General features: G+C 33.5%; 1 protein-coding gene across 1 annotated transcript; it reads left to right on the forward strand.

Annotated features, from left to right (window-relative positions):
* The first annotated feature begins 2,160 nt into the window (after window positions 1-2,160).
* On the forward strand, window positions 2,161-14,983 carry LOC127730848 (L-proline trans-4-hydroxylase-like). Its single transcript, XM_052239451.1, has 10 exons — window positions 2,161-2,808; window positions 6,288-6,321; window positions 8,109-8,187; window positions 8,647-8,725; window positions 9,226-9,333; window positions 9,659-9,750; window positions 10,294-10,384; window positions 11,456-11,588; window positions 12,306-12,457; window positions 14,703-14,983. Exons 2-10 carry the CDS (start codon window positions 6,306-6,308, stop codon window positions 14,814-14,816), a joined length of 864 nt encoding a protein of 287 aa, XP_052095411.1. The 5' UTR covers window positions 2,161-2,808; window positions 6,288-6,305; the 3' UTR covers window positions 14,817-14,983.
* The last annotated feature ends 9,612 nt before the right edge of the window (window positions 14,984-24,595 follow it).

A 24,595-nucleotide genomic window follows, 5' to 3' on the forward strand; every position in this document is an offset into this window, starting at 1 on the left:
AAATGAATGCCACGTTACCTGCATCACAATACTGGAGTATGTGAATGTGTCAAGAGCTGTTACAAAGTAAATTAATGTAAGGGAAAAATACGGCGTAGAGATAACTCCGATTACATTTGAAACCATTGGTTATACAACAGTCCACCTCTTATTTTTTTCATTGTTTGTTTCGGATTTTAATGTCGTGTTCGTTATATGATAAATGTATGATACTGACTATTTGACGCACGAGAAATATTTCTGGAATAACGTTTATAAAGTATGCTGGTCTCAAAGTCCAAACGTAAAAGATTTGTTTACTTTATTAACACCAAACCAGGCAGAAACCCGGTTGAAATAGAACAAAAGAATCGAAGCTCTTTGTTAGAGAAGGCGATAAATGCTTACTGTAATGTTTACTATAGTAACAATTTTTTAAAAGTTAATAGAAACAAATAAAATGACAATTTTCTTCTCAATTATGAAGTGTTTTATTTTAAAAACACCATTTGCATAAGTTTTCAATTTATCTATTACATAGTTAAGCAGAACAATTAGATAACAAGGCGACGACATGAATATCTATCAAGTTGGATGTTGAAAATGCATAACCTCCGATTTTTAAAAAAAATTTACCACGGACGGAGAACATATCAATCTATTAGTTCAGTAATTTTCGTGTCTGCCCTTTCATTAGGTGACTCAAGAAAAAATTCCAAAAAATGGGTAACAATTGTATCGAAAAGAGAAAATCGAGTGCACCTTTTTATGTTAGGGCGTGTTTGAGTTGAAAAAATTGTCTTGAAAACGTACAAAGCAAGAATATTTGATACATCATCTCGCTTCAGGTTCTATCATTTTTATATATCAAAGCTACAGGTTGACTTTATAACATTAAAAAATCACAGTACTAAAAGATGAAATATATGGGTCAAGTGAAATACCTATCTAATGAATCACAAAAACAGAGTAGGTGTGTTCGAATAGCTATTTTTTTTTACTTAAAGTACTTGCCGACAGTCTTTCAAGTTGGATGATGAAAATGCATATCTTCGGAAAAAAAAATTTTTTTGTGTGTGATAACTAGGGTTTATAGTCTTCAACCACTGAAATGTTTTAGTCTGCCCTTCCACGAAATATTTAATTAGAAGATTTTTAAATGTTTATGAATTTTCGAAAATTCCACCTGACAACTGATCAGACAATAGTTTTAAGTTGAATCAATGCAAACAAGATCATTAACTGATGCTCATTAGCTAGTACATACATTTGTCTTTTAAAATACAATTGACATATAAGGATCGTGATGGTGCTATGTGGATAAATTTATCGGTTTTCAAGAGGAAAATTGGCAGCGCGTCATCCCTACAATGGCTTCCATTTCTACGATTGTGAAAATGAACTGGCGTAATGGGGAGATAATTTTGACGAAGTAGATTCCTGACTGAAACCCTTTTCTGTCACTAAAACAACCAATTCTGCATGCGATATTAACCTTTGACCTTGGATAGGATCGATTGGTGTTGAATTACACACATCAATACACTTAGAAGGTCAAATCAATTACGAAGTTCAAGAGCATTTGATAAGCATATTTTCTTAAAGACATTTTCATAATTTGCGTCTCAATATTTCAAAATTATCAATGACTATGGAAAAACTAAGATTTTAGAATTAGCACGTTTCATGAATTTCATCTGAAGTGTATCGGAAGAAATAAATATTGTACAGCATTAGAAATGCAAAAGAAATGATACGAATTTGAAAGAAATTTATTTTAGAAGTTCGTATTTAATCAGAAATCAAGCGGTTGCTTGGTTAATTGGATAGGTATTTACAGAGCTATTGTATTTTCCAAGAAATTGCACAAGCTCAAGAATCACTTTACTTTTGGTAAAATGGATAACAAGTCACAGACAAATCCTAATTTTTTTTTACCCATTTAACAACTTAGAGCATATGTTTTGTCAGCTGTATGTCTGATACTTGAATTAAAGATAAGATGTAAAATTAGGCTCTTTTTGCCGTTCCTGCAGTTTGATTGTATGCTTTAATATATAAATATTGATGTCTGATAGACGCAATTAAGAATTGATATAACAATTCATAGATTTAGTACGTCTGAAGCGCTTTCTGCATTTATGTATTTACATTCAACATGAACGATAAAAACCAAAGTACCGAAACACATGAGATATATAACCAAAAGAGACCTTGAAATGGTCAAATCCAACTAAGGTATCCTTTGATTGAGGGAGGTGGAACCTATGTTTCTTAATAATTTCAAAATTTATAAACGGACAATTTAAGAGAGGTATGTTATAAAGATTTCAGTACCGAAGGACATGCTGCGCTGAAGATACCCTTGTGGACTAATAGTCGACCGGCAGCGATATTGACCCTGTGCTATAAAAATGAAAATTGCCTGTGAACATCTGAGGGATGTCATTTAAAAGATTAATGACTAGCCTGTTTTATTTTGGAATTCAAGTGAGCAAAACTGATCGCATGATACCTTTTTCTATTAAGAAACAGTTGAAAGAACCATAATAGTCATGTCCAAAATCCTGTACATAGTGTGATCTTAGTTATTTATATCCTTTGCTAAATTTCTGATAGATTTTTTTTATCTGTTTTCGGCATTAGCCTCTTCGTTAAATATTAGTAATGTTGTCGCAGTGTAAATAGTTTCTTAGAGCTACAAACACCCAAGTGATATAGTGTAGTACATTTATGAATTATGTTTAACATGTAAATTGATACTTAAAATAGATCCGAGATAAATAGTTATCTAGAAGTAATACGACGAACATTGTTGACCAAAACTAGGTTAGTACATTTAAGATAATTTTCTTTTTTCAAGTAGCTTAATTTTATGAATGAGGGGTAGGGGCAGTCCGTCTCAAGAAAAGCATCGACTGAGCAATGAAAACAAATACAAGCTCATGCATCTGCTGTTTCATTTAACGTAATGATATTGTCTTGTGTATCTCACCTGATGTTATTTGAATAACTGCAGTGATGTAATAATTATAATAACGTATTAACGTCCTTGGTAAATATCATTAAACTGTAATAAGTACAAATGTAAAATGCACCAAAGCTATTAAAAAATAAGTCCTTGAGTAAGAGTTATTAAAACATGATGATTTGACTCCCCTAACTTGTTCACAAATATTTTTTATTCATAACTTTAGGAAAGAATGAGTCCAATTTGTAATTGTTTTAGTGGTGTCTAATAAAACGAAAAGCCAATGTTCAAACAAATATTTGTTTTTTTATGGAGGAAAACGTCGTACTTTCTTATCTTATCAACCAATCTGATTAAAACAACTGACATCATGAAGATGCTTTTGTATTGACAAAAACTTTGTTTGGGGATGTATTTTTAACAGACCGTCGGCATTCCTATCGGATCCATGTACTTGTTCATGCCGACTTCCCCCCTGATACGTATGGGGCAGACCTTATATATGAGCTTTTCAAGAAGAATTAAAGTAGTTTGGTTTCTACTTTAATCGCATCTTTTACATTAAACTGGGAATAAAGGATATCACATTTTCTGTTATTTCAAATATTGGTTTTTATCTAGAAATTAGCAAATGTTTGTCAGTTTGGATTTATAAACTTTTTGACAAGAGATTATTTCAATATTCCAATTTTGAACTTTCAAACTTTAAAATCTTTCTAGGGTACTGGAGCTGGAAAATTTATCATACTATACTTTGATTAGAATGACAACCCTTTCGAAACTGTAGTTTTTGCAATATTGTCATTCCAGAAACCACTCCATACTTTTTTGCGTGTTTTTGTCCACACTACATTTGTACTTCAATGACAATAAAACTATCAGGTGCCAGAAATAACAACGGTTAATTTGCCCTCGGGTACATAAGAATGCATTTTAATATCTGTCACAACCATGGCACTAATAATTCAATATCTGTCAATGATGACATTATAGTCCATGCGAATATAAACACATTAAACACTGCTTTTGATTATCTTGTAAACAGCAAAAGGTTCTGATTGGCTCTGTTTACGTGAGCATGAGTTTATGACTGTGTGTGTATGTTTGTGTGCGTCTCCCTGTTGTGTTGCAAGATGCATGTATTGTATTTGTCTTGTTTACATGCATAGTACTTGTCTTGTTTACTTGTTTTGTTTTTTATTGCGTAGAATCACTAGTAACCCTTGATGCGTTGACAAACCCCTATAAAGGGTTAAAGTTTATGATATGTAGCAACATTCCAGCAGAAATTGTGAATTACAAAATGGCTTGTTGCATTAACAAGAAAGCCATTGGACCAAGTGTTCTTAGTTAAAAAGTTGTTGATAACTCTTTGAAAAGTTTACTGACGCCATCATAATTATGTGAACGTTTGAGATACATGTATCACAAATATCTTCTTCTTTTATTCATATGAGGCTGACTTCAAACAGGAACTTCTTAGGAAGAAAGAAAAGAAGTTAGCAGTAAAACTTTCCACTATATAGATGATGTTCTCTCACTAAATAATTCTAAATTTAGTGACTATGTTGAACGCATCTATCCCATCGAACTTGAGATAAAGGATACAACAGATACAGTTAAGTCTGCCTCATATCTTGACTTACATTTAGAAATTTACAATGAGGGTCGGTTGAAAACAAAACTGTACGACAAAAGAGACGATTTCAGCTTCCAATTGTGAACTTTCCTCCTGCATACGGAGTATATATCTACAAGTTGAAACGATATTCCAGAGCTTTAATTTCTTATCATGATTTCCTTGATAGAAAGTTGCTGCTCACAAGGAAGCTATTAAACCAAGAGTGTCAAGTGGTGAAGTTGAAATCATCCCTTCGTAAATTTTACGGACGCCATCACGAGTTGGTTAACCGTTATGGAATATCATTTTTACAGATGACGACAGATATGTTCCAATTGTCGTATCTTTTACCTCTCTTGACCACGGATATCGATTACATTTGGAAGACAAAATCAGGTGCTCTTTTTCTCGATTATTACATCACTGAAAGGCGACTTAGCGCCAGACTTTAACATGCCAATAGCAACGTTACGATTGCAAGTAGGAACTGCTTATCCTCCCAGAGCACATGTGTTCCCCCCTTGTTTTGTTTTAAAGGTTAAGGTTCAGTTTTGTATTTTGACCTTTCATTTTTCACGTTTGTGTTGTTTCTTCCTGTTCCAGTCTCGTATCGTTTGCCGTTTAAAGCGTGTATTCATTTCAAACTTTCACATTCAGTTTGGTTGTAGAGTTAGGCACATGTTCCCATGGTTTATGCATTTGGTAATGTCTTTGGGTAAGACCAACGACAGTTTTAACTCACTTGGTTTGAAGGACCCTGTGAGCTTTTGCATCTGTCGTCCGTAAACTTGTCTTTAAAGTCTTTCTCTGAAACCGCTTAATGGATTGCTTTCAAAATTTGTCAGCTTCCTCTATGAAGTTTTCGATTTCGTTCCGGTTGATCAACTAACATGGCCACTGTGGCTAAAAATAGAACATAGGCACCAAGCTGTAGTTTTTACCTGTTTCGGAATTGTTGCCAGTGAGATTTCTGTTTTTCTAATGTTCGCAGTGTTTTTGTTCTTATTGCAAAAACTAAAGGAGCTAAGTTAAAAGTCTAAATTGAAAAATGACCACCAACATAAAAAAAAAAACAACTAGCATGTGCAGTTAAAGGTCCTCATTAGCAAACTGACACTTTTTACAAGGTGAGCGAGACAGGTTCATGTGAGTCTCTTGTTGATATCGTTGCCCCATCACTGAGTAGCACGACGGATATTTGTGAGGTTAATGTGCCTAGTGTTCAGTTTTTAGCTTTTGGTGTTTTGAACCGTTTTTTGTCCCTCTTTTTTTTCTTTATCTGTAGTATTTTCTTTTTTTTCTACGGCTTATGCTTTTTGATTGCCCCCTTTGTATCCTCTCCCCTTTGTGGCTTTTTATTTGACATTTACAATAACACGTTAGTTTAAGAATAAAATCATCAATATGTAATTTCATGGTATCATTGATGTGTCATTTCCAGTAGTTAAAAACTACTGCTGATAATTCTGAAGATCTCGCCTAGATTAAATATGATTGAGTACACATAACTTAGTAACTGGTTGATTACTGCTTAATGTTAAGTGAACAAAAAAAATGAATACTTTGCGTAGTGTGCTAAAATAATAGATTCAACCTATAGCTGCTAACTTCTACGTCATTTTGTCTCTATTGTAACGTTTTCTCATTGGCCATCAAACCACATCTTCGTATAATTATATTGAAATTTTGAAAACTTATGAAGTCGATTTTTTACAGGTATCTCAAGACCGCAAGATGAATATAAGATCAGGTATGAATTTATGAAATTGGAATGTACTTGTTAACTTTTATGTTTTTAGCATAACCAGGAAAAAAAGAGCAATATCACTTATTAGATAAAAATACTAGCGTCATAACAATCTACATTATATGTATGAAGTGAATGAAAATATAACGTTCATGTAAGGAATGAAATTTGTCTCCCCTCCTTCAGAAAATCGGATTATACACTTTTACACTTCTAATGTATATTTCACAGTACAAATTAGATTTCAGTAGGATCTAAAATCCTCACAGTACAAATTTGGATTCCAATATCTACTAATAGAAATTGGAGTTCTGATTTATACTAATTAAAATCCAGCACAAATCAGATTTTCGACTGGTAGACTGATCTGATTTGTACTAGGAGGATCCTGGATTGTGCAATATGATTATCTAAAATGACACGATAATAACATTATTTTTATCTACTAGCATTCCTGTTTATGTCTGATCTATAGCACTACTTACGTTTATTAAGCCTTCATATCGAATCACCGACCAATACCAATCCATATTCCGTAGACAAGGTTTGTGTATTTCAAAGTAGGTCCTTGTGTAGTCAGATTTTTTAAATTGAATTGCTACTAAATTGAGCATCTGTTATTAAAATTTTAGTTTTGCAGTTTTGGGTTTTATTTTTTGAAAATAAAGAGTGTTTAAAATCATTAAAGTCCAAAATGTTGTGTAGTACAATTGTACATGGCTGGGTGCAAAAAAACTCAACATATATACCAGGATAAAACTTTTGTACGCTAGACGCGCGTTTCGTCTACATAAGAACCATAAGTGTCGTAAAAAAAGTTTAAAATATAGTACGAAGTTGAAGAACATTCAAAGGTTAATCAGTTAATTTATATAATTATGACCATATCAATGATAATTTATGTCAACACTGAAGTGCTGATTACTGGGCTGGTGAATCCTCCAGCTGCAGTGGTTGTAAATAAACTCATCATAGATACTAGTACCAGAATAAAAAAATTTGTACGCCAGACGTGCTTTTCGTCTAGAAATGACTCATCAGTGATTGTTGCTATTGTCATAATTAATCTGAGTTGACTGTGTCCCATTTGAGGTATCTGTCATGTCTAGTGAAAAGGGGACATCTGCTATTTCAGACGACACCGTGTCTTCAATGGTGTCTTTTTCGGACCTTTCTATACTGGTCGAGGTCCGCGCCAGTATTATATTATATCTTCATAGTTCATACATTGTATGATAATAGGTGAATGATGTCCTCTTGGGCAAAATGTCCACCCGCAATGAAATCGACCCAGTAGTTGTAAATATGAGACAGAAGATACTAAAGGGATATTCAAACTCATAAGCCGCAGATAAACTGAAAACACCACAAAACACAATATAGAAAACTTAAGACTAAACAATCCGAACCCCACCCTAAACAGGGGTGAAACCAGCTGCTAAGTAACAATCAAGTTATTGCTTATCCTGTTGATAGGTAATCTCTTTGTATTCATATTCATGTACATTATAAATAACACTGGAAAATGAAAATAAAACTTTATAAATTCATACGTCTTAAGCCCTTTTCTGGATTTATCTTCAATATGAACTCTCAAAGCCAAAAATGTTTAAGTACCGAAACAATTGAAGAGCTATATGATCTATTAAAAAGTGCCCCAAAATGATAAACAAATTTGTCTACGGTCAACTTTGCCTGTGTGTCTAGAAAATTAGCTTCATAATAATTTCCCAAAACATACATTTATTTTATAGATATTAATGTGTTGGAATATTGCATATTTCTTTTAGAGTACAGAATCAGCGAGCCGTTTAAGCTTACAGAACAAATGTACAATGACTATCATGAAAATGGGTACCTTATCATACGGTTGGTTTTTTAAAACTTTTTTACATAATTTTGTCATTATTATTATTGATTTTTGTTACCAATCATGACTAAGATTTGCATTATAGAAAAAATTCGTTGAAACGCTTTTCTATATTAATCTAGATCAGGATCACTTCGACGATAACAGTTCAGAAAGTCAAAGATAATATAAATATAATGAAAACTAGAGGAAGTGCAGGAAAATCTAACATAAAGATACCTACGCCCATTGCAAAGTCCCTAATAAAATAATTAGGGCAAAAAAAACCCAAACTATATTTTAAAGATCCTGGGAAAGTTTGATTAAATTCTAAAAAGTGGATGAATTGTGTACTATAGTGTAAAATGCGGGTATAATAAAGTCCATGCCATGACCAAGTTAACATAAAAAACATTTGGCTTAAATTGTCAACCATTTATATCCCCTGTCTTTTGCAATAACAAATCTGTATTTTTTAGGAATATGCTTGACAAGGAGGAGATTAACAAAATAGAGAAATGTGTGACCGGAGAGAAGTTTATGGAGAACAAATACTCGGTATTACATTTTGGGATAACATACATGATTTTTGTCTGATGCAAGTTTTATAAAATAAAATAACATTGATTGTGTGCATAGGCGTTTTTATAGAATGGAGTCAAGCTTGTGTAATAAATGGTTAAATGTATGTAATAAAGAAGGAAAATAAAACTTCGTCCGAAGCGCTTTTCTGGATTTACCTTCATCAGAAACGCTCAAAGCCGAATATTTTGAAAGACAAGAAGGAGAAGAACCATCTTACCAAAACGGACATAAAATAATAGCCAAATCGATCAAAGGTCAACTTTGCCTGAGGGAGTTGAAACCTAAGTTTTTTAATAAATAACATATTTTAAAGCATACGAATTTGTATAAAAAAGTGTCCTAAATTGATTTGGTTGCTGTCTCGTAAACGTTAACATGGCAAAACCTTTATTTCCAAATTGCATTTTTTATTCATCTTTTATTTTTATGTCATCATTAATTATAGACAATATAAAAACTTCATATTATTTTAGCTAGAAGATAAAGATAATAAGATAATACGAGTTGTTTGGAGACATCCGGGTAGTGACGTCACTGGAATTGTATCTAGATCAGAGAAGATAGTGAACAGTTGTGAAAAGGTCTGTACTTAAGTTTTTAATATTGCGCCTTAAATTATAACACATCTATTAAACCTCCTATGTCCTGAGTAGACAGATTGTTGTTTGTGGTTTATTTTTGAGGATACCCATTCTCATTTTCAACAAGACACAAAATTTTACACTAAGAATGTAATCTTAACGAAAACATTTTAAATGCTTTCCCTTCAACAGTTTGATATCAAAACCATTAAACCTTTTTTTAGGGGATATGGGGTAAATAAAACTTTATCATAATTTTTCATTAGTTTGTATGACATATTTTTATAATGTTCAATATTTAATGTTTTTGCCTTCTTATATTTAGTTGCTTGGCGGTGAAGTGTATCACTACCATGCTAAGTTGATTATGAAGGAACCTGAAGTGTCTGGTCCTATATACTGGCATCAGGATTACGGGTGACTATTTTCACGACTTTTATCTAAGGTTGACCATAAAGGCAACAGTAGTATACCGCTGTAATATTGGCCATAATATTCTAAATACATGTATATTACCAGGTACAGGACATTATTATTGATATCTTTTTATTTGTTGACTTTTTTGTTTGACTAAAACTTGTATTAACTTAGCCAAATGGGGAGTAAATTTCAGCTGGTTTTTTTCTACAAAGCCTGATATCTAGTGCTAGTAGCATACTATGTAATGATTATGATTATGGTGATATATGGTCTTATTAGATAAGTAGATTCAATTAAACTATTAGTCTTCGTAATTAACAAATACATGTCATTTCACATAGATAATAACATTAAAAAAAGTTAAACAGTGTTTTTTCGACTTACTAGTATCAGTTCAAGATGTAAAATTAAGTGATACAAGAATTGATAGCAATCATTATTGATTAGTTAAGGATAGGTTGTTCGATTTCTCATTTTGAAGAAATGAATATCCTCCCATTGTAACAATATAATGTCAAATGCATATGTAAATTTTTCAAGCTATTGGTATCATTACGGTAATCTCTTCCCTGACTTGCTGACTGTTTGGGTTGCAGTCGATCCCAGCAAGAAAGAAAACGGATGTCTGGAGGTTCGTAATGTTCTATGTTTATAAGTTAAATAACAGAAAATAACAAATTAAGCCGGCAACGAAAACGAACAAAATTCTTTTTCAAACTCGTAAAATATACTTGAATAGTCATTAGCTGTATCTGAAAGTCTTGCATATACTTTGAATAAATATGTTATCATAACCCCTCCATAATGAAAAGTATTCCAAAACAAAATGCACAAAGATATAGAAGGTCAGAATAAAAGACATCCGGCCAGTTCACATTATATTCATCATTTTGTTACACATGTTTTTTTTCAACCAGTCAGCTTACATACTAATATTTATTATAGGTTTGAGCTTTCAATCATATGACATACTATTCTTTGTTATATGTTAAGGCATCCATTCAGATTACATGCTATTCATCATTTTGTGATACAGGTTTTTGCATCCAGTCAGTTTACATACTACTCATCATTTTGTGATACAGTTTTTAACATCCAGTCAGTTTACAGACTATTTATCATAATGTAATACAGGTTTTAACATCCGGTCAGTTTACATACTATTCATCACTTTGTGATACAGGTTTTAACATCCAGTCTGTTTACATACTATTCATCAAAGTTAACATACTATTCATCATTTTGTGATACAGGTTTTAACATCCGGTCAGTGTACATACTTTTCAACATTTTGAGATACAGGTTTTAACATTGTGTAAGTTTACATACTATTCAACATTTTGTGATACATGTTTTAACATCCGGTCAGTGTACATACTATTCATCATTTTGTGATACCGGTTTTAAGATCCGGTCAGTTTACATACTATTCATCATTTTGTGCTACAGGTTTTAACATCCAGTCAGTTTACATATCAATCATAATTTTGTGATACAGGTTTTTAATATCCTTTCTGTTTACATAATATTCATCATTTTGTGATACAGGTTTGAACATCCTGTCAGTTAACATACTATTCAACATTCATATTTTTGTGATACAAGTTGTATCATCCTGCCTGTTTACATACTATTCATTATTTTGTGATACAGATTTTAGCATTCAGTCATTTAACACACTAACCATCTTTTTGTGGTACAGGTTTTAGCAGGATCCAATAAATGTGGGCGGTTAGATCATCACGTAGATGATGGACAGAATCAAGTTGCCGAACTATCACGTCTAGAATCCATCAAGAAAAGATGTCCTCATGTTTACGCTGAGATGGATAAAGGTAATTCTGTACTTCATAAGAATCAAATTCATCTGGACCCATTTTTTAATAATATTAGTATCACTTTATTCATCTTTTTACTTTATTTGGCCTTTAAACTTTTTTTAGTCGAGCGTCACAGATGAGTCGTTTGTAGACGAAACGCGCGTCTGGCTTACACAATTATAAGCCCGGTATCTTTGATGATTTTTTCTCATGATAAATTAGACGGAACAGTACATTACCGATGTTCAAAAATCATAAATCTATTAAGAAGATACAAAATCAAGGTTAAAAAGCAAAACCTTATGGAATCGCAGGAACTCCAAATTGAGCGAGACTGGGTAAGTCGACATGATAAGCATCACCCGCCATGCGAATCCAGACTCGGTCGAATCTTCACCCTCGAGAATAAGACATGAATGGTAAATTTTCAGATCAGACTACTATTCTGGTGTTGAAAGATCTGACAGCGAAAGCATGACGCTTGTGAGTTGAGACAAAGACAAAGCGTACCGGTCAATCAGTTAGTGATGGTTACCGTAAAGTGTATGTGATGTCGATTTCTTTCGTGCTTCCTTGTAACTCTGTTTGAATGGTTTTCTGCCCTGTTAAAAAGGTCCGCATAGAGTGATCATGCACGAGCGTAGCGTATTCGTTGATATAAGACAACGATTTATGAAGCAAACCTTCTAGTTTCGTTACTATCTTTAATCCTTAGAAATATGCCTTTTTCAGGAGATGTATTGTTTCTCCACTCTAATACACTACATTATAGCAGTCCAAATCGTAGTAAAATGAGAAGGATTGGATTCCTCATGTGTTACAACAAAGCCTCCAACGACTCCGTCATAGAACACCATCATGCTAAATATACCCCCATACAGAAAGTAAGTTTTATCATTTTGACTCAATGTATCCTTGAAGGTAGATGTATTTACAAAATTGACTTTCAACAGAACACCAATCGTAGCTTATACTACTTCAGTCGGGAAATGATATAAGTGAAAATATACAGAAAACGTGAAAGTAAGTTTAATTACTATTCTCTGTATTCCCCATCAGGAAAGTAAGATTTTCTTACTTTCAGCCGGATGAAATGTTTATATATATAAAAATAAGAAGATGTGGTATGATTGCCAATGAAACATCTGTCCACCAGAGACCAAATGAGATAGAAGTTTACAACTGTATGTCACCGTACGGCCTTCAAACATGAGCAAAACCCATACCGCATAGCCAGCTATAAGAGGCCCCGAAATGACAAATGTAAAACAACTCAACCGAGAAAACTAACAGTCTGATTTGTGTACAAAACAATCCACGGAAAACAATTATGATATACAGCAATAAACGACAACCACTGAATTGCAGGCTCCTGACTTGGGACAGGCACATACATAATGTGGCGAGATTAAACTAGTTAGTTGGTGCCAAAACCTTCGCCAAACCTGGGATAGTGGTGTAACAGTACAACATAAGAACAAACTATAAAAATCAGTTGAACATGGCTTAGCTCATCATATCGATACAAAGCAGAAACACAGCTTACAAAAACACAGACCGGACGTGACAGGGTATTTATACATCCCCGAAACAAAAAAGACACTGACTACAGATCTAAAAGTACTCGCAGTTACTGACAACTAGTTCAAAGCCAATAAAATATCAATCAGTACACATCCAACATAAAATGGATATAGTGTAAAGACGTCATTAACAATCAGAGAATTCATGACCTTGTGCGATGCCAAGATACAGGTATCGACAGATTATGTGCTCATTAAATATTCCAAAAAGTTCAGTTACCAAGTACAGTATACTTTAAGTAAACATATTAAGATGAACAATAACTGAACTTATTGTCACAGTCAAAATGAAATCCAGGTGTATTATATTTCAACATTAGAGATTGCTCTGGGGTTTGAGTGCTCTCATTGTAAATAACAAACAGTAATGGGGTACTTAAGAACGGTGAAAGTGACGCCGCCCTTATTCGAAAATATTCTGTGTTTGGTAGTTATAAACATTATGTATAAGTTTTAAAACATTTGGTTTTGGCAAGGCGAAGTTAGAGTGCGGAAATGTCAAATTCAGCAATTTTTCTATTTATAAAGAGACATAACTCGAGAACGGTGAAAGTGACGCCACCAAAATTCAACTTGATCTGTGTTTGGTTGTAATAAGAATTGTGTATAATTAGTTTCATGACATTTGGTTGATCCAAACTAAAGTAAGAGAACTGAAACCAATTTGGGACGTACGTGTGGATGGACGAACTACAGACGAACAAGGATAACCCTTAATGTACCTTGCGTCTAGCGGCGGGGGCATAAAAATAGAACAAATAAAATGCTATGAATTAAAGATCGATAGCTATCTCACAAGTAAAAAAACCCACATAGTTTAGCATTATAAAACATTTAAATCAAAGTCATCTTAATCAGTTTAGTATTTCAAAGTTTATAACTAAATTCACCATGAGCAGTACCGTAATGTTGTTATCAGCACCTTATCTGTTAATATAATTTTTTTCCTTCAAAATTGATATTAGACGACATACATTGTACTATTCAATTCAGTTAAAGCAGTTCTCTTTCCCCCTTTGGTCTGCTGATGTTTAACACCTAGTGTCTCTTTGTAAATACTGCTGATTTCAAATAAACTTTAAGATTAGAGTTCATGAAACATGTTAAGACTAAGAATATTGTTTCTTTTTTCTTTCATTTCTTTACTACAGTATTAGTGGCTACCTCAGCTAGCCCGATGTAGTAGAGAGAACATTTTGCCCCTGCATTCCAAATTATGTGTCGTCCTTTGTTTTCTTGCTCAAGTTAGTGGTCATCATTTAGTTAGTGGTTAGCAGCTGAACTGTGAAGATTTTTTGTGTGCTTTACTGATATGATAGTGTACCTTTTTTCAAAGGAGTTGATGGGTTGTGTGGTCTACTGTAAAACAAAATTGGTATCTCTTGTAATACTTTTTGTTTTAATTGGTAAGAGGAAAATATATAACACAATTGTCTTCCTCTTCAAATAATAAACATAGAGGGAAGACTCTGCTGCATCTGTTTCAATTTATACATATGAACAGCACATGCATGATTGTCGAATAATGCTTTTTATATTATTTCAGGTTCCAGATTCTGCTATTAAAGAATGTACAAATTTTACAGATATGTCGGGAAAGGAATTCCAACATCCAAGTACAAATACAACAATGATTGGCAGAAAAGATCAATCTCACTAACATACACGGTTGTTTTTGAGACAAAGTATACACGTTCGAATAGTTGGAATGCAGATGCAGATTTTTGCAAATCATCAGCTGGAATAATATTGCAGTAAATAAATTAACGATTCAAACATCAAAAAGAAAAAAATAACAAACAATAAATTTATAAATTTATTATTCAACTAATTTCACTAATCATAATATACATTTTTAGTAAACCATTCGGCACTCACAATTCAAATATAGGAGATGGACAAATAACTTAATGATAAACAAGCACTTATGATATGTTTTCCTTCAAAATACCAACATAAGGATATTTAGGTTTCTGGAAAACTCCTTATATTTATATCTGTAAGCTCATTTATCATACTGCTAACAAACAAGGCATTGTAAAGGGGGTCTTGCATGGTATTAGTATATTTGTATGAATTAAGGCAACAGTAGTTTCCTGATCTTCAAAAGCTAGGGGCATCGCATGAACCCAAGAAGGAGGGAGACCTGGTGCGCCGAAAGGGTAATTAAATTTCTCCTGGTGTGCATGCACAAATCACCATTAAAATTCTACAGTCAAAATGTCACAGTCGGGAAAATAGAGACGACTATTTGAAGATATAAAACCGCAAAAAAACATGTCGCTAGTAAACTGAGACGCAGACAGATCGTATCGGGCAACCAATTCGTGATGGTGACCGTAAAACTTATGTTGTGTTGATTTCAGTTCTTTATACCTCATTGGAACAGTTTTCGTGTAAAGAGCGAATCAGTTGCAGAAGTCAATGCACAAAACGAAAAACGACGAAAAGAAAAAAAAAAACAGTCTATAAAACACTATATAGAAAACTGAACGAAGCAACACAAACCCCACCAAAAAAATCGGGAATGAACTCAGGTTCTCCGGAAGGATATACTTTTGTGACCAACCGTTGGAAAGCCAAATACATAAAACAGTTGGAAGCAACAAAAGAAAGGTGTCTAAACGTAAATCAATTTATCAATCAGTATTGTATAACACAAATTCATTTGGCTTTCCAAAATGTTGGTCTTGGTTTCACCTAATGAAGTTAATTCCCGAAACACATCTCATGCGGTCTGAAATTATTATTTTATGTTAACATCATTGGGATATTACCGCCGATGGTAAAATTGTCAGTATTCTGGATTACCAGAGGCCAGTGCGTCGGTTTTGGTTTGATTGGCATCATAAATTTTGTCTTTAACGTAAGTGTTTAGTTAATACATATATGGTGTTGGTGTTATTAACTTAAGGTTTCAACTTCCTCGAGCAAAATGACATAGCCACAATAGCTATAGCCTCAATCCCGTATAATTCTTTCTTCGTTTATGTTTCAGGTAGAATACATCTGTTGAATAAGTCAAAACATTATTTATCATTCAGGAGTATCATTCTTTTTTTTTACTGTAACTGTATATTGTCATTAATTTACTGTTCCTGTACAGTTTGTGGCTGTAAAACGTGTTGCAGGAGTAATTTTAGAAGCATCTTTTGATTTTCAATTAATTCTAATGTTTAAAGAACTTGGATGGAAGTCAATAACGAGGGGAAAAAATCAAGCTATATTACATCGTTTAAATGTATGCAGGGGCGGTCATCTTCTCATCTATCTAGTAAATTTATTAAATGTTAGATTTTATACAATACAAATTGATTGATTGATTGATTGATTGATTTTTGGTTGCTTAACGTCTAGCGGCCAATATTTCATGCATGTTCAGGGCGAGAACAAATAAGCAATAAACTCAGAAAAAGGTTCTTTTTTAGGTCGGTGAAATTCGGCCTGCCATTGGAAAATTATCGTATATTGGATAGGGACAGAAATTTTGCCTTGCAATAAGCCACCTACGTATCTCTCAAAGAGTTGTTGCAAAGATTCTTAACGTATAGAGAGCGTGACACTCTCTTTACACAAGAAATCGGATTTAAAAGAGAAGCGAAGGATACCGAAGTAGATTCAAACTCACAAGTCGAAAATAAACTGACAACGCCATGGCTAAAAAAGAAAAAGACAAACAGACAAACAACAGTACACAAAACAACATAGAAAACCAAAGACTGAGCAACACGAACCCAACCAAAAGCTGGGGGTGATCTCAGGTGCTCCGGAAGGGTAAGCAGATCCTGCTCCACATGTGACACCTATCGTGTTGTTCATGTAAGTACAAACCCGGTGATATGTCTAATTTGGTCGGTCACAATCGGGGGAAAGGGGACGAGATTGTAGTTACGACAATTGGAACATATCCGTCGTCATCTGTGAAACAGATATTCCATAACGGTCAACCAACTCGTGATGGCGTCCGTAAAATTTATGATTGGGATGATTTCAGCTTCACCACTTGGAACTCTTGGTTTAATAGCTTCATTGTGAGCAGCAACCGTCTATCAACAAAATCATGAAAGGAAACACAAGCCCTGGAATATTGTATCAACTGGGATATATATACTCCGTATTCAGGCGCTGTTGGAATGTTCCTACATAGAAATGGAAAGTTCACAATTGGGAAGCTGAAATTATCTCTTTTGTTGTCAAGTTTTGTTTTCAATCTACCCTCATTATCAATTTCTAGATGTAAGTTAAGATATGAGGCAGACTTAACTGTATCTGTTGTATCCTTTATCTCAAGTTCGGTGGGATAGATGCGTTCAACATAGTTCCCATTCTGACCGGGCGTGGCTGTGTACTTTTACATCCCGCACAGCCAACGGACGCCCCACTTTGGCAAGGGTTTTACTGTGGGTCGGAACAGAATCTAAGTGACCAGTCACCATTGCAAAATGAAGATACATGAATCACATATATTTGTTTTCTCCTTTGTCGAATTCAAAGTATTCAATACTAAAGCTAAATATATGTATTAACCTGTACCAAGTCAGAAATGTGACAGTTGTTTTCCATTCGGTTGATGTGTTTGAGCTTTTGGTTTTGCCATATGATAAGGGACTTTCCGTTTTAAATTTTTTTTGGAGTTCGGTATTTTTTACTTTTTTGTATACATATATATGGACGATGTTAAATGATTTACCTTTGTTAAAAAAGAAAGATTTACCTTTGTTATTTTAATGGTTCATAACATCACCAAATTTACGCCTTGTCATTGATTATCATTTTTAACACGACGGGCGCAACTTTTTGTAGCAAAAAAATACTAAAGTTCGGAGCACCATAGTTTATTTCTATTTTTTCTTGCTTTTGTTTCTTTTCAGTATCGTATTTGAATTCTTTTACCTTTAAAGTTGATAGTGTTTATATTGGAAACTATATGGTATATTATTTGTCCTGAAATTATTACATTGACTCATTATTAGATATGCTTCGTTAACTTTAACATGAGTTACATGGTTACTTGTTGAGAAGAAAATGCAGACCCTCCAAGAGCATCCAAGTTCAACCCCCGCTTATTCGTTTGGTTCATCTTGCTTAAACTTTTTTTGTGAACTGGCCTGGTGTTTGGACTTTCAAATAGTTTGGCCTCGAGCATCACTGAAGAGACATTCATTACCGAAATTCGCATCTGTTGGTGTAAAGTTTGTTCCCTTAATGTTATTAGCTGGCCTGTTCTTGTTATTTAACTTTTGAACCTCGCAATGTTTTTACGTTTTTGGTGTTCTCGAGCGTACCGTGGAAATGTTGTTATGTGCAACTGAATAATATATATTGATATATCTTTGGGGGAGTACTTAGTACTGATAGTTTTTAACTTTTGGCCCTGATTCCGGTGGTCATACTTTCTCATTCAACAACGAAAAAAGTGAGGAAATTTCCTTGAATAAAATCGGACAAATTGTTTAAAATGATATTGTTGTAAAAAAAGAAAGAAGATTTTGATTGATAAAATCAGATAATGTTTCTTGATTTTAAGGAATTCGTAAATTGTTTTAGTTCAGAACATGCTCAATTAAATGAATAGGACTAAATGTATATATAACTTCTTAAACATATGTCTAAAACATACAGGAAATAACAAACAGGGGAAGGGGATTCAAGTATCTAATACAAAGAAAGAAAAACAAATTAATTGGAAAACACAAATACAAGCAAGTCTAAAAACTGGTAACAAAAAAAAAATCAGCACGAGTAAACATTTCAACACAGCTCGACTTCCTTGAACAAAAGGAATTAATTTTTTAAAAGACTACTCGGCCACTATTTAGCAGTGTTCACTTTTACAAAGAACATAATTAATATATGTATATATATATATATATATATATATGAACAAGTCTAAATTGAAAACAACGTTCTAACCTATAATTGCGTTGGATAAAAACTGCAATTTTTATACGTGTGCATGCAAAACAGATTTCTTGGTAGAGGGGTCTAAATACAGCACAAACAACATTTTCCAAAAGACCTAAAAAGTGAAACAGTATATTCTAACAAAACGCATTTGACTAGCAGGTCGAATAACGGATGTTCTAAAACCCTGCTGACTGCCATTGGCGATTGCCAAATAAACGGATCACCAGATGTAACAAAATGGATCCTATATATAATAAGTACGTCTAAACAAGTGACAACTCCATCCATTGGATCACCAGTGAAGGTGATACACGGCTGAAAACACATTATATTCATAATAACTCTAAAGCACAACAATGTTAAATCTGCAAATTTGCGGAAACAATTTTTTGTTCTTCCCTCGCCGGGATTCGAACGCATGCTATTGGGATATCGTGACAACACCGCCTGCACTGTGTCCAGCGTTCTAAACCACTCGGCCACCTAGACTGAACTAAATATTCAGCTTTCGGTGGCCGAGTCTTACCTTTCCTCGTTATTAGAATCTAGAATTGTAACACAGTACATGATATATTAGGCATGAAGATGGAATTGATTGCAGATTAGCTAAATCATCTGTCGTATCATAAGATGCAGTCACAGAAATAATTACGTCTCTACAAGTGACAACTCTACGACAGATACTTATAATTAATTCTTCATGCCTAATATATCATGTACTGTGTTACAACTCTTACAACTTACAACTCATCAGTAAGATGTCAAATGGTTCTTATCTTGACATGTGGTAGTCACACTGTAATAGTAATCTTGATCGTTATACAAATTATCACAAATCAATACGCTGGTATATTTTTTCAATATTGATGTTTAGGAGGAGGAATAAATTCCTTAAAACTGTAAGAGTCCTGTACTGAAGCCTGAGTTACTGGAAACAAGTGATGGTAGGGACTCACTCTATGTTTTTTCATTAATGCCCTCTGGGGAAACTGTCCTTAACTTCCTTATCCAAAAACTTTTCCGAGCAAGTATGTCGGCCTTTGACCAACCCTCGTCGTGGTCTATGATAGTGATGGTGAGGTTTTTGAAATCAGCTTGGGCGCGCCCAGGTGATCTCAAATGACGACTTACGTGAGGTCGGGCTTGCAGGTGTAGTTACAAGTTACATTGCAATATATAGTGTATACGGACCCAGTGGAGTGGCAAGTAAATGTTTGAGTGTTCAGTATTTGTTGGCAAGTCAGACATCGTCTGTTACCACACGACTTGCACCATCCTGCAGTTGAAGAGCTTTTATAAGAGGCGACATGAGCTCTCACAAATAAGTCTTTCAGATTTGCTGGTCTCCGAAAAGCTAAGACAGGAGGTTTGTGAAAGATCTTGGGTAATTTTGGATGTTTGGCAATAATCTGCCAATTGACACGGATCAAACGGGAGAGGTTAGTAAAGGCGGGATTGTATGTTAAAACAAACGGAACTATTTCGCTTCGCCTTTTCTGTTTGTACTGTAATAGGTCATTGCGGCTGTTATTGTTAGCACGCGCAAACCCCTTATCTATGTCTCATTTCTTATTACCTCGTTTGGTCAAAATATATATATATATAAGTCTGAAGATTTGCACAACGGTACTAATATAAGATGGTAATATACGAAGATGATGTTATAAAATCGTGTTGACAAATATTTCGGCTTAACAAATAGCCTTCGTCAGTGTCAATAGTTTTTACAATACTAATTGTATGTGTAAAAATAGCTCAGTAATACCAGTAATAAGGTAATATAAGTCTAAATTGAAAACACCGTTCAAACCTATGATTGCGTTGGATAAAAACTGCAATTTTTATACGTGTGCATGCAAAAACACATTTCTTGGTAGAGGGGTCTAAATACAGCACAAACAACATTTTCCAAATGACCAAAGAAGTGAAAAGGTATATTCTAACAAAACGCATTTGACTAACAGGTCGAACAACGGATGTTCTTAAACCCTGCTGACTGCCATTGGTGATTGCCAAAAATATATATATATATATATTCCCTTCATATGTGCGATGTGTCGGTCTTCAATTGCTATTTAGATTTCGACGTTTTCGTTGCGAACACGCTTTGACACTGTTTCAATGTCTTCTTTGCGCATCCTATTTAGTCATAGACATTTTAGAATACTCATTTGTCAGCACCAGAACTATATACAAATGAATCATCTTGTGTGGAACTTACTTGTCAGTTTCAGAGCTGATTGATACCAGCAGTAACTTTTGTATTTATTGACTAATTTTAAATAGAAATCAAAATTTTACGGTAAATTGTATTGAAACATATTCGCTAATTGATCCCTCTGTGCATTGAAACTTACAATGCATACAGATTAGTAATTACTATCAAACAAGGTGTCATTTAAGAGTATTGTCTGAATATTGTATACTAAATAGTGAATATCTTTAACAAATTTCATCATAATCTGCTCTCATTTAAAACTTAAAGAAGCATTTTCCAAATGAAATGAAAACTAAATGAAAGTAGATGTATGACATAATTGCTCAACAAATAGAGAACACACAGAGACAAATGCTATAGTCATGCAACTGTATATGTTACAAAAGCTTTACGTCAAATAATGGAATAATTATTGAATGCCCAGCAATCAACCATATTGGAGAACAGTTTACAATACAAAATGTTGGATGATCTTAAAATTTACTGTGAAAAATTGGTGAAAAAATAAATACCAAAAATCAGTAACAAAAACTGGATATCACAAGTTTCTGTAGAAAATTAATAAAACATCAAGCATACAAATATTGGTTACGTTAAGATAATTTGCATACATACATCGCAATGAACAAAAATGGGCGAGCAGTTTCAATTATGACAAATGGAGAAAAAGAAATGTCAATGTTAAATCGTTCCTGGTTACAGCAGTATCCAACCTGGCTTTTCAATCAAGAATATTCTGGTGTTTTTGAACCGCTACCATCTCATCTTGGTGCACGTCTTATGTTTTATCTACACTGTGTATATAGAGTGTTGGACATAAGAGATGCAGATAGTATCGAAGACTTAATTGACTATGAACATCATATTAAACTTTCAACACAGGACATTGACAAACTGATTATTTTAGCAATAGCCCTTTCGCCAGATCGATTACTCAACAGGTGCTTCTTTGAAAACGATGAAAAATGCGGAGTATTGCTAAATGAATTTTACCATAAACATGAACTTTCTGACGAAGTAAAGATTGCAGATTTCGTACAGATTGGTGAGGACCAACGGTCTGTTTATAACATTATGTGTTTCAAACATCAGTTTCTGCAAGATAATTATTATGCTCCATTGAATTTTTACAAAACTAGAATACGACAGATTTCTGAGGCTATAAGCATATGTAGGAGTAAAGACGATACTTCTAGAAGTCGGCCAAAAAACGATGATCTGAATACATGTTTCTGTAGTATCTTATAATCTAAAAAGTGATGCTGTTCCAAATTCACTCTATTCTGATTATTGTAGTTAACATGTTTTACGTCATACAATTCTTCACTCAATAATATGGTACAAACAATGCAATTGAAGATTCATGACTCTTCTTCGACTTGTTTTGAATATTAAACAGTTACAGTAGTGATAACACACAATTACATTGTAACGTGGACAGTTTCATAGTTTTTTTTCGAATGATTTTAAAGTAACCGCGTTTTGTGCAATTTTCTTTACGTCAAAAGGCCATATAAAAACAATCAACTGTAAGGTAAACTATGCTTTTATGTTATGATTTTATAATCTGCTGGTTTTTTTTAACTTGTTTAACAGTTGCTATCAAGAGAACACCTTAGTAAGTACATTGTAAGTATTGTAATTTCCTATACTTTTAACACTTCTTTGGCGTCCAAACAGTTCCGTTTTTTGGGGTAATGTAGAAGTACGTGTTTTATTTTTATTTTACAAAACACATGTAGACAATTATTTGAGAAACAAAAGGGATACACTGGAATTTATGTAGACAGTTATTTGAGAAACAGAAGGGATACACTGGAATATATGTTGACAGTCACTTGAGAAACAAAAGGGATACACTGGAATATATGTATACAGTGATGTGGTTCGTAAGCGTTTCTCGTTTCTCGTTTTTTATATAGATTAGAATGTTGGTTTTCCTGTTTGAATGGTTTTACACTAGTTATTTTTGGGGCCCTTTATAGCTTGCTGTTCGGTGTGAGCCAAGGCTCTGTGTTGAAGGCCGTACTTTGACCTATAATTTTTTACTTTTATAAATTGTGACTTGGATGGAGAGTTGTCTTATTGGCACTCATACCACATCTTCTTATATCTAGTCATTATAGTAACAAAAGGAATACACTGAAAACACATGTGGACAGTCATTTGAGAAACAAAAGGGCTACATGATAAAATTGAACACATTTAGACAGTTATTTGAGAAACAAAAGGGAAACACTGGAATACATATGTAGACAGTAATTTGAGAAACAAAAGGTATACACTGGAATATATGTAGACAGTCATTTGAGAAACAAAAGGGATACACTCGAATATATATGTAGACAGTAATTTAAGAATCAAAATGGATACATTGGAATATATGTAAACAGTTATTTGAGAAACAAAAGGTACACACTGGAATATATGTAGACAGTCATTTGTTTTGGTGATCGATTGTCTTTTTCTGCTGTAAGCGTACTTAGAGTTGAGAATTGATATGCTCACTACTTTAAGAGATTATCCAAACACATAAAGTCCGTTTTACACGAAATTTAAGAATTGTTTATGTAGGTACTCAAATACGATTTCTTAATCAATTAATATTTCTTCATATATTAGACAATTTCAAGCAAGAAATTAATTTCATTCTTATTAAATTAATAAATCTATTTTGCTGTTTACTACACCACGCGTTTTATTGAAATATTCCACATTTAAAGCAGATCAATTTGTTAACCAATAATTTAGACATCAGTAACAAACAAATTAATAAAAATCAATTAATTATGACCTTAGGGCACGATATCAATTTATCGAATATGGGTTTAGCAAAAATAGTAAACAATTAGATATATATATGCTGTTGCCTTTTCGTGGCATTTGTATTCTCTGTGTCAAACTCTAGGACTGTAAACGGACTAACATAACATTTGTGTCATGTTAGTGTTTTGAGTGGATTTTATGAGTGACTATGTCTTTGTTTACTTGACTGAAATGTTGAATGTGTACAGTTGTTCCAACAAAACTGACATGGGATTATGAACAGTAGTGATTCTACAGAGATTCTGAGTGAAGACATCAATTCACTTCCGTCTCAATTTAATAAACGCTTGTTATGTTATTTAAAATGTGTGTTTAAATGTTTAATGGCAAGCGATTGTAATTTCGGACAAAAGGTTTTAGAATTGGATCAGATCTCTGTATTAACCGATTTAGATCTAAACGAGATTTTGAAATTGTGCAAATTGTTTTCACCAGATAAGTTATTAAACAAATGCTTTTTTGAAGACGACTTAAAGTCAGCCAACTGT

The sequence above is a fragment of the Mytilus californianus genome, unplaced genomic scaffold (assembly GCF_021869535.1).
Source record: "Mytilus californianus isolate M0D057914Y unplaced genomic scaffold, xbMytCali1.0.p SCAF_2, whole genome shotgun sequence".
NCBI classification, from domain to species: Eukaryota; Metazoa; Mollusca; class Bivalvia; order Mytilida; family Mytilidae; genus Mytilus; species Mytilus californianus.

Coding starts and splice junctions, on each gene's coding strand:
- LOC127730848 (XM_052239451.1), top strand. Junction 8,726..9,225: donor TTATGGAGAACAAATACTCG/GTATTACATTTT, acceptor ATATTATTTTAG/CTAGAAGATAAAGATAATAA. Junction 11,589..12,305: donor TTACGCTGAGATGGATAAAG/GTAATTCTGTAC, acceptor TGCCTTTTTCAG/GAGATGTATTGTTTCTCCAC.